General features: G+C 38.6%; 1 protein-coding gene across 1 annotated transcript in view; it reads left to right on the top strand.

Moving 5' to 3' along the window:
- Nucleotides 1–12248, top strand: part of pitpnm3 (PITPNM family member 3) — a 74800-nt gene that overhangs the window by 56907 nt on the left and 5645 nt on the right. The window contains exons 11-14 of the mRNA XM_054600573.1: nt 5502–5699; nt 5840–5988; nt 9599–9715; nt 12058–12174. Of these exons, the coding sequence (XP_054456548.1) occupies nt 5502–5699; nt 5840–5988; nt 9599–9715; nt 12058–12174 (581 nt within the window). The remainder of the gene's footprint in view (nt 1–5501; nt 5700–5839; nt 5989–9598; nt 9716–12057; nt 12175–12248) is intronic.

Below are 12248 nucleotides of genomic sequence, written 5' to 3'. Positions count from 1 at the left end.
TCTTATGGTGCAGTACCTTTGGCCTCCCATTGCTCTCTGAGGATCAGGCACAGTATGTGAGATATTAGTCTGCTAGAGACGGCAGAGTACTGCTATAATCTCCCTGGAGGGTCTGGTTTGAGAGAGTGAGTCCTTAATGAGCCACTGAATTATTTGAAGCATTTTTTAGCCCACTTTTGGGACATAGAGACTCACTCTAAACAGCAGGGATGACGCATAGCCTGAATCCCCTGCCCCTCTTTGCACCTACCTCGCCGAGAGGAAGTAGGGCGAGGACTGATCTCTTGAGCTAACCGCCTGTGAGCATGAATCAGATCAGAGGATAAGGCTTTTATGGTTTGGTGTAAGGCTTTTAAAAAATCTACTTCACTGAATAGCAATCATTAGAAATACGTGTAACTCAAAGCAGATTTGTCAAATGTGCCATCGCACTGATATTTCCATTTTGTTTCCAATCATGCTTCCTTACTAGGAACCCTTCAATACCGTAGATTCTTTAGTCAAGTAAAGTTTATTTGTACTGCACAACTCATTTGATGGCTATTGGCTCACTAAAACAAAAAAATCTGAGTCACTATGATGATTCAAAATGAATACATGGAATCTATCAAGACCGAGACTTGAGAACAAGGCAAGACAAAAAGTAAAGAGTGTTATGTGTGTGAATTGTCTTTTGTTTTCTCTGAGCAATCACAGTAATGATGTTGACAAGCAAATCAGACAATGCACAGGCAATTCACTTCTGAATAATGTGCGTGTTTTGTTTTTATGTGACCTGTGTACTAAAAAATATCTGACACATGTTATTAATTATCGCACTGCTTTTACCCGTGTAAACTGGAAGCCCAAGCTGTGATTTAATAATTCAATCAGGTTCAGCCACTCACGGAGGGGGAAGCTTGATGCAACTCAGAGCCAGTACTGCAGATAAAGGTGATGGAGTGTAAAGGCAGACACACAGCGTAGGCTTGCAGCTGTAGCAGGTTTTAATAAGGGTCTGCATCCCTGTTCCATTGATCGGGGCCTGGATGCTGTCAAATTATCTGTTAAATTGAAAAACATAGACAGGTGCACACAGACAGACGCAGACCTACAAACACAGTTGCTCACACAGAATAAACAACAGCACGCATCACCCATTTCCTGCTCTGTAATAAGATAATTAGTTGTTATGAAGGCACGGAAAGCCATTAAATCAGGCTCCTCTGGGTATGACTTTGACATCAACACCCGTCAACAGTGGAGCTTCTATTATGATGAATGCTGCTAATATAGAGAGAACGAGCCCTCTTCCTATTGATTTCCAGCTATGGTCCTATGGGAAATATGATCGTCCAGGACAGCAAATGCACATGGAATTATAGTCATTTATATCAGTATTGATCACATGGCTAACTTACACGTAACGTATGATGCTTTAATGTAACGATGGTGGTGTATCTTTTGCTCGGCATGAAATTATTCCCCTAAGGGGTGCTAGTGTGTGTGGAGGATTGGAGGGTGGCAATGACTGGAGGGAAGCGGGCTGAGTTAAAAGTCTCTTTTAGTCACAAAGACGTTTCAAGGTCACAGTGCAATCATCCTCCTTCACCCTATGAATAATCTGATTGTCCTTCCATAACCACTGTCATCAGCAGTCTCAGTCTCCCCTACCTCGTACTTAAATCACCATCTTTCGGTTTCCTTACCTGTGGACCGGTGTGTACTGTAATGGTTTTTTTCTTCTCTGATTTACAGACACTCTTGCATGCTTATGTGCTTATGCTCATACTTTTTTCTTGCCTTTGAGTCTGTCTTTGTCACCATGTAGCCCCATTTATTCTGCCATCCCTTGCAGTTTTTGATGCTCCTGTCTCTTTCTCTCTGCTTCTCCGACAACGTCTCGTGAAATGTAACACGTGTGTGTTTTTGTTTGTTCAATGAATGTGTCAGCCAGTGGAGCGTTCTCTCAGCCAGAAGAGTCTCTCACTCCCTTTTTGCTTCTCTCTGTTTATTATGCTGTGAAAGAAAAGACAGAGTTGTGCTAATATTCCGGAGATTAGAAGGGAATAACAGATTGTCGTGTGCATGCGTGTGTGTATGTGTGTGTCTGTGTGTGCCACTGCATACAGTAAACAGTATATTCAATGCCCCAGTCTTTAGTTATAAGTAAACAACATTTTGATAAGAGATTATTACTGGGTTTTGTGTAACATTCAATTTCCATCGTAACAGTCCAAACATTAGTACATTTAGTACAGAGTAATCAACCTCAGCTGATTCTGTCTAACACAAGGGAGAGAGAGAGAGAGAGAGAGAGAGATTACTTCATCTAAACTCATCTCTCTCCAAGGCATCTATAAAACGTCAGCCACCACAATGTTATCTGCTAATCAACCTTTAAGTCAAGGTATACAGTCAGTTTTTCAAATGACTTCAAATAACTTTCTTTCTTACTTTTATGATTATGGTTTAATTACAGCAATGGTTCTCTTTTAAAATATGTCAGAATATTTTACAAAAGAGGTTCCCATAGGGCTCCAAATTATTGTTTTTATTTAATATCATGTCTTCCACCATGGAATTTTGCTTACAAATATTGTATATTATTGATTTATAATTAGTTTTCCGATACATCAATTTGTCGATTAATTAGAAAAAAAATCCACATTGATATCTTTATTTGTTTTGTCCAACCAACAGTCCAAAGATATTCAGTTTACAGTTCTCATATGAGAGGCTAGGACTATCAAATGTTTTCCATTTTTACGTAAAGAATCACTCAAAGGAATAGGTCGGATGTTTTGAGGTAGGGTTGTATGATGTAGGGGAAATCCCATACAAAAGCTACAAGACGATTTTCTCTTCCCTCTCAGTCATTTTTAGTGTATGCTATATTAAGAACATTTTCACCGCTTTACCTTGCTGTCAGGTAGCCCATTCCGACAGGGATCTGAAACAGTTACAGTATTTCATTCAAAACAGTAATTTTACCTACACGGACGTTGCTGGTCTTCCGCTGCCTCAATCAATTAGTTTGTTTGACTTTTGGTATTTTAAAGGGTTAGTTTGGTTTAACAAAAAAAATGAATTCTGGTTGGATAATTTCAAATACAAAATTCACATTCTCTGCTACTCAAAAGCAGACCCATTAGACACGAAACCATCCAATCTAGCATCACTGATATGAACACAGTGTGTGTCAGATTCCATCATCATCATCATCATCCTAAGAGTCCTGCTTCATAAACCACACCTGATCCTCCCTCTTGTCTGAGAGTGCAGCTGCTAATCTGTATTCTGCGGCGGTTGCCCATCCTTCACAGACCAAACACCCAACATGTGGCTGCATCTGGCGGTTTATTTATGAACATTCCAGTAGGCAGCAGAGAGAGGGTTAACCTGCCAATAACTGGCTGCTTCATGAAGCAAATCTGACTGTTCTGGGGGATCATTTGAAACGTGCACCAAGGTCCATATTGTGTTTGCTCATGCACAGGACAAGATGATCTCCAAAGGGGGTCAACTAACATCTTTGATGGGCATAGCTCACTCATTTTTGTAATGTTATATATGTCTGTAAGCCGTGTAAAATAACCAATCTTAGCAAAAGAAGATATAAATTCATTAGACCGAAGCCACTTGGGAGACAAGATGTAATGCGTCCTCTTATGATATATGACATCTTTGATGAATCAGCTAAACCAAAAAATTGGCCTTGATCACTTTGTCAAGGAAAATTAGGAAGATGTCAAATAACACGCTTTTATGTACTATAAAATATAAATACTGCATTATAAAGTTTCCTTAAATATGTCTTTTTTTTTTTCATTATTCCAGCATATTATTTAAAGGTCATACCCGGGTCCTGGAACAGCTAACCCAGTGTTCCCTCTGTGTCGGCTTCCCTACATGCACCTACAAATTCATCCCCATATTGAATGCAAGCAGGCACACACACCGTCACTAGTGGAGGTTACTTCTGTAATGCTAATGTTTGTGTAAACATGGTGAATGGAAATCATGTACGCAAGAAGAAACTGGAAAGAAAATTCTTCTTTTTTTCCCCCAGAGATGCAGCGAGATCCTCTTAAACTCAGACACAACGTGTTCTGGTTAACATTAGCAGGCAAGAAGGCACACCTGCTCTCATTTTATCTCGGCTCTCCTCAGACGTGCTGCTCGCTGTTCCAGCTCCCCCTTATATCTGCTCCATCACATCAGCAGACATCCCATTGGATTGATGCATATTACATTAAATGTGCACAAAGTGAAGGACGTTATGCAGAAGTGGGGTCATTGAGTCTTGGCTTGTCTGTGACATACATACAAATATAGATTACATTGGTTTGTAGGTAGACATTTAATCTGTAGCACACTGTGTAGCGCAGTGGTGGAGTAGAGACTCATTCAGACATGAGATGAGCCTTATCCAGTGTCATAATAGATCCACAACAACATACAAGGCCTAGGTAACAGGATAATGAGAATCCTCCAGAGTTTGTCTGGAAAAAAAAAAAGTTTCATTATTCAGGTAAGAAGAGTAAAACAGTGGGGGAGTGTTCTCAGAGAAAGACAGGGGCCTCATGGCTGTGGTGCTCAGCTTTCTGTTTTGTAAAGCCATGTTAGGCAATGCTGTTTAGTGAGCTGTATTACATTCAGTCAGTGTGAGTTTACTTTTGTCCCCCTGGATGTATTTGAGTTATTTTTCATTTAATTTTTGTTAATTTGAATAAACAGAACAAACCTCAACAACCACACTCCGTACCATTCCTAATAACACATCATTCTCTGTGAAAAGAGAAACTAAAATATAAACATAGCATTAAATATATAAATAAGAAAGTAATTGTAGATAAGGGGAATAAAAAATAAAAAAAATGCAAATTAACATTCATATTCAAGAAACAATAAATTCTATACACAAGTTTAAATATTTAAATGACAATAGTAATATAATATGTATATTCAAATTAAAAGACAGAAATATCCATATTGACACCTATGAATTGGTAGCCACTTCTCTTTCTAACAATTTAAATTATTGATGAAGTATGCTCGTACTATGCTCTGCATCTTAGGGAATAGCAAGTGGTTCCATGATGTCTAGTGAAACTAGGTCTCTAGGGAAATATTTATTTTCCTATTATACAATATTCTGCGTGGAGATGCACCGGTGGGAGAGAGGAACCCAACCAGATAAAATTATTCTACTTGTCAGCAGGAGCCAAGAGCTGCCAAGAGATGTTTTTAAGAATTCCAATGTTAATACAACTGGATTCAACCCCATAATGAGTAGAAGCAGTTTCTGTTATTGTACATGGTGCTTGTCTTTGGTTTTCCTTTAAAAAAACATAAAGCAAGTTGATGCGCAGCAAGAGGCTATCTTATTAGGCAAAATAACTGCATTGAATTTACGATTGAGGCCAGTCAATTGTTGTGTGATCAAAGCATTTCCTTTCCTCTCCCCTCTCTGTTTGTCCTTGTCTTTTCTCTTTCACTCCTCCTCGCACCCTCCATAGCGGAGAGTATCCAAGGCCATTCAAATGTGTTTTTGGAAGGTGAGCAAACTCCTGGAGGTCCAGCTTCACAGACGTCCTCTGAGACCAAGACTGAAGGAGGAGGTGGAGAAGAAGGAGGTCGTAGAGCTAGCGTGACCAGCGTGGATAGTGAAATGTCGATTTGCTCCATGGGCCAGCTGGGAAACACCATCGCTAACAGTGAGTGGGAGGGATGGAGAGAGTTAGAAGCTACACTGACCTGTCTCATTTATTCAATTATCCCCTGGAGATGAATTCCGGTTCATGAATTTTCACAGCCCTGAAGTTAAACTCAGATTGTTTATGTGTGTGCGTTTCAGTTTCCGGTAGCTGGTGGGGCTCCAAGAGGCTGGATTATGCTTTGTACTGTCCTGATGTGCTGACTTCCTTCCCAACGGTGGCTCTGCCTCACCTTTTCCATGCCTCCTACTGGGAGTCCACTGATGTAGCAGCCTTTGTCCTCCGGCAGGTGGGAAAGCCTTATTGACAGCCCATTTTTGTTTCCCCAGCAAGTTTCACCTTTTCTTGTGGATAGTATTGTCTCAGTAATTAGTACGCAAATATTAAAACTAAAATTTAATTAGCATGCTAAAACCAAGGCTTGCTCTTCGCATAATTATCATACATTATTCTCAACGGTGGCAGGCAACTAGCATCATCTAAAGGCCATCTCAAAATGAAGCTTCACAACAAGACAAAGCCCTTTGCAGAGTAAAGTCGTAGCTGTGTGAATCATAGTCTCTGAAATTGTTGGCTGGTATCTCAAAAGACTGAACTTGTCAAATGAAGAGTTTTTTTAAGCACGTTGCTCTGGGAGAAGATGAATCAAAGTGACAAAATATGGCACGTCTCCAGTCTCTTGTTAAGGCCAGAAGTTTGCATATGTACTATGTCTTCTTTGATGTTAAAATTGTGATCTGTTCCACGACCATGGCCTCTGGGTTTGTTTGCTTTTATGACATATTGTTAACCCCAAATCAGAGCAGCAGGAAGCCATTTGCTGTCATTGCATCATCCATTTAACTTTTTGTGAGATATATAGTAAACGTTTTTAGGAGCACTTACACTTAAAGTATACATATTCACCATTAACCAGCTGCTTATTAGCATGCATATCAGTAGCATATTTGCTCTCTATTTTTTTTATTATTAAGCACTAATTAACGCTAATTGTGCATGACCATATTAAATATGGAAGTCCATTGAGATGGACAAGTTATATTCCCTTGAAATCTTTATTCCATATGTTTGGAAAATCTCTGCATTGATCCATTAATAAAGGAGATATTAATAATTGTGCTAACTTTGTTCTTTAACCTCTGAATGGGAACATAACCTGTGTATCTCAATAATTCTACATTTACAGGGTCTGGTAATTGTGCTATAATGGATTTACTGTGTGAAGGAACCTGTGTGGCTTTGTCAAACTAGTGAATATACAGTTAGACCTCACTTTATAACTGGGAACATTATGAGTAAAAGAGACTTAGAGAGTGATTTGGACACTAAGAATAGACGCTTAGAATATACCATCATTTATAGTTAAAGTGTTATATAGGGAGAATGATGATTCTTGTGGTTCTACCACCTTTTAAGGCCCATACTGAGCAAAGCATATTAAGTTCTAAATTCACAATAACTTCCTTACTCACTATCAATAAGTAATTGAGGTTATAGAGGGAAAATATTGAATATGGTCATGAAGAATATGTCAATAATAAGAGCTATATAATATTTAATAAAGACCTACTAATATGCTTGCTAATACACATCTTTTGTTTGTTCAAACTGTTTGATACTGTATATCATAAAAAAAGGACCAACAAGAATGTTGTAGCAGGTGGAAAATAGAACCACTGGACAGAGGCGTTAAGTTGATAATAGTACATTTTTGTTGTTTTAATAAAAAGTGGTTTAGTTTTAGAAACTTGTGTTGGCATTTCATGCGGCCTAGTTGCCAGAATCCACAATGAATTCATAATCCGCACAGACATTTTTGCTATTCGTTTATAACATTTGCATATTATAGCCCATTATCACATAATTCAAATTGCTTTCCATAAGGCTTGGACACAAAACATCAGGGTTATGATGTAAAAATAGCATATATAGTGAGAGAATATAAAATATTGTAGTGCAAATCAGAAAAATATTCTAATTAAGTTAATGGCAGCAGGTTGTCATTGAATAAAAGAGGTGCTACGATTTGCCATTGGAGAACTCCATATGACACTTTAGTTTGTTCTGATACATAATGTCTTGTAAGTAAGACTTGAAACAGGACTTCCAGGATGTCCAAACCAAGCACCTTGTTCCCCAAACAGCTGGTTTATTTAAGTGTATATCATGCTTTACTTGTTGCAGCCTCAGTGACTTTTTTTAAGGTTGTGAAATGTGACTCTGATGTCTTAATGCTAATACTCGTGGCCAGCTGTTTCTATTTTTATGATGTCTTGGTACTTAACAATCACAGCATAGACAATATTGCTTAGCTGTTAAAGGGCTCCTTCTACACTGAATATGTTGTAACCAGTTATCAACACCCATTTAGGGCATCTAACTGTGGACAGAGCCAGCATTAAGAAATAAGCAATGTTGATTGAGATTTACCCAAACACTTGAATAAGTAAAAAATAACTTAAACAATAAATATTGGGTTAATTTGTTTCAAGATATTTTACAGTATGTTTAGCTATAATCCAGTTCTGAGTCATCATGGCATGTAGTACTTCATTTCAGAAGACACTACATGATATAAAGACCCCTTTTACCTTGATTAAGCCTTGGTGAGTGATGGACAAGATTGTAGGGATTGTGCAGTGGTCTGCCAAACGAAGGGAAGGATCACTATTAACAGTTGACGCACACAAGATGTTTAGGATTCATCTCACACCTCAGAACACTGGGAGCTATTTTGATTTTATGAGTTAATTCTGAGCAGAATTTTCTAGTTTATGCTGGTGTATGTATAAATGTAAAAGGGTATGACTAGAATCTGCAAAAGTCAGAAATGAAATGGATGGTACCAATTTTTTTATGTTTGGTTAGAATTTCAAAGGTCTGCAAATGTGTTCTCAGCTTAAGTGTCCAAGCATTTGCATATCTCATATCTTATTAACTTTCTTAAGTCATAGGAACCCAACCTTTGATCAGAATAGTCTTTAGTGCTAACGGCCTATGTATGTTTAGCACTGTTACTACCGCCATATATATACTGAGCAGCCCACCAATATATCACATGATAACATTCATGTATAGTGTGTATTTGTGCATCTGTGGTAATGACAAGTATATTCCCTAAATCCTCTGACACAACAAAGAGCAGGACAAAAAGAATAGATTAATAAAATGGGTTTATTACGTCATGTCTTGTTAAAACCCCCTGGAAATACTGGAAGTCTTTGAACTTGATGATGAGAAAGCAGAGCTTTTTTTTTTTTTTTTTTAACCCTGTTGCTGTTTGCTGCAGTATGTCGTCTTTGTGAGAAACCGTGAGGGGAATAAGGAGAGCACACAAGGAAAAAATAAGTGCTATCGACGCCTGCAGGAAGCTAATAAACCCAAAGATCATTATTTTTGGGTCAGTGGTTTACAGCTCCACTGGATGCTGCATTGGATTAAAGGATTGTTATGGAATTTAAGGGCTGCACAGAAAATAATAGCCGAATCATTACCTTTTCTCTCTAGTGTATAAGAGAATGTCTTCCAGTGTTGCATGAAACAAGGAGCCTCTCTACATGCAAGAGTCAGGAATGATATGCATGGATTCTTTCTGTGTGTTCATTTTATTTGAGTACTCCAAATCATCTTTTACCCTTAATCTGTACCGGTGCTGCTTTTGTCACTAAAGCTTCCCATCAGAATTGTGATTTATGATCCCTGAACATAACTCCTGATTTAATTTCTAGGCTTCAGATGGTAAGCCTTCCGTGTTATTAGCCTACACTGCGTGACAGAATTGAGATGAGACTAGAGTTATTACAAATAGACAAATAGTTATCTGCTTAACAGAAAGATGTGATATCAAAGTTTTGTGTGTTGAGATGCCTGCTCTTATATGTTCATGTGTTTGTTGACAGCTTATGCGATGTGACTGTGTGAAGACCCAGGAAACGGACAATTTGGGCTCTGCTCCCTTCTCTCCCTCCAGCCCACGAGAAAAATGGCTCAGAAGGAGGACACATGTCAAACTAAGGGTAATTAATTATTTGGTTGGTTCATTTTCATTTAAAATACTTTTGCTTTCTCTGCTAACAGAAATACGGATTTATGGCTGCTCAGTCAACTTTTAGGGCCATATTCAATCTTTATGTGAAGAAATTCGTGAATATTTTAACAAAGCACTTTGGCTTTGATAACAGATATAGCACAACCTGAGAAGTTGTCTCTAAATTGCCCCCTCTTTATCAGAAATATTCAAAAGAGAAACACCCACCAACACAGCAGATATTGTTCCTCTGGCCTTCCATTCATTCAAACTAAAAATAGAGTTATTCCTAACTGCTAAGGTTGTAGTGCTTTGGCGTTGTCGACTTTGTGATCGGAGATCTACATTTCTTTAAATACTCCCACACTTTCACCTTGAGACACTGAAGCAGGCAGACGCATGCAGTTACTTGATGCTTCTGAGTGCTGCAGAGTAGAACAATCAAGGTCATATTGCTATACACCAAACCCTCCTTTATCTGCCATCTTCTAAAGACAAGATTTTACTGACTGCTTACCTTTCATGAGGCTATAAATAGAACTCTGTAACCACAGAATATATAAAAACATCTTTATTTGAATCTGTGAAGGTTTTCTTTTCCTTGTGTCACCTTGTTCATGCCTCGCCTTGGCCCAGTGATGTGTTTCTGATGTAAGTGCTCAAAAAATAAAAAAGCAGCTCTGAAAAAGTTGCCTCATCTTGAATACGATTCAGTGTGTGGAGATTTAGAGCTGCTCCGTGCTGATTCAATCTGGGCACAGCCAGCTCATCTGCTGCTAAGTGATACTATTCAGAGAGAGAGGGCCCCTATTTCTGATCTCTCTCGCCTTGGTAAGAGGTGTTGTCACGGCTGGAGAGTCACCGCTAGTGTGGCAGTTGGTTACTGTACATGCTGCTCTCTCGCTGGCGGATGTCTGACTCCTCTGATCTCTTCCACACCTTTGTTTGTGAAATTTAAGGAGATATTGACTACTGTCAGGACTCCTCAAATCACACAGTAGCTGTGATGTTTTCTGTTCTGTGCCGAGGTGTGCATATATGGTTTGCTTACTCTGCATGCTTGCCGTCACTGGATCAGTAAGTAAGACCTCGTGCTGGCAGATAATTAATTGTTGTCAAAGCTAATGCCAGGATAACAGCTGGAAATGTTGCACTTCCTTGTTAGATGTCACATCCTTTAAATCAGTTATCATTAGCTGATGAGGTGAAACAGTAAAACACAACCACAACATGTTGGATCACATCAATGCTTACTAATATGTATAACGTGCAGATGCTCCATTATCTTTGGGTGAGTGCTGTCAATAAACAGCAGTGCATTTTCAAGTAAACAAAATGTTGTCACATCTCTCGCTCCGGATAGAATTACTGCAAAAAACAAAGATGGAATCAACAAATTTCATTTATGGCCTTTGCTTTTGTTTGTTGCAATATTTCTGGTACGATTTAAGGATTTAAGTGTGCAAATTTGGAGTCCACTTGCACTCAAGGTTGAAGACATGGATGTACTTCTAGTTATAGTATGTTTATATATGCTCTTGTGTTTTATATTTTACAAAGTTTACATTTTACCAGCTCCTAAACACAAAACCTGCACAAGCCTGTGGAGGAAATGTTATCTTTTTTGACACTATCTAGAGGACAAAAAACACATTTTAAATTGTCTTACTATGTGGTAGAAAAGCAGGTAGTGGAAAAAAGTGCATGTGTGCAGAGCAAAACTTTCCCAGGATAAAGTCAAGGTATCAGAAAAGGCAGAGAAGCCTTAAGATAGGATTATTTAAAACAGAGTGGAGAACTGTAAATTAGTGTGCTTATAATATGCTACTGAAATGCTGCCATCTCAGCATAAAGAGATTTAGGGATTAGGGTTTCTAGTGACTCACTTGTAGCTACTGAATGGTCTAATGTGGAGAAAAAAACAAGACATGGTAGTTTAATATAGAGGTAACGCTCTTTTTTTTGGAAGGTCCCAGAGCATTTGGCTTTGAGGTAAACAATGTTAGGCACATGTTAGGCACATAAAATGCTTTTAGCATTTTCACTCATGTATCTTCCCCTGCCTCCCCTGCTACATAACGTTTAGACCCTTTATTAACTTTTGAAAGAAATCTAAAATCAACGTCACTTCTTCTGAGCTTTCTACCTCATCTCACATTACATTACATTACATTACAGTCATTTAGCAGACGCTTTTATCCAAAGCGACTTACAGGAAGTTTTTATCTCACCATCTTCAACATTCAATTATGAGATTGGCTCAAAAGCATCACATAAGCAGCAATAAAACCTTGACTGAACTGTGTTTTGTGCTGTTGTTTTCTACTACAGAACGTCACTGCCAACCACAGGGTGAACGATGTCATTGCCACCGAGGATGGGCCTCAAACTCTGGTTGGTCGCTTCATGTACGGCCCCTTGGACATGGTCACTCTGACTGGAGAAAAGGTGAAAAGCAGCCACACCATTGTTTATAACACATTTACGTTTGTGTATGGAAGACATCCATTAATCTCCAGGCT

The sequence above is a fragment of the Anoplopoma fimbria genome, chromosome 1, assembly GCF_027596085.1.
Source record: "Anoplopoma fimbria isolate UVic2021 breed Golden Eagle Sablefish chromosome 1, Afim_UVic_2022, whole genome shotgun sequence".
NCBI classification, from domain to species: domain Eukaryota; kingdom Metazoa; phylum Chordata; class Actinopteri; order Perciformes; family Anoplopomatidae; genus Anoplopoma; species Anoplopoma fimbria.
This window is presented reverse-complemented; position numbering and strand designations above follow the sequence as displayed.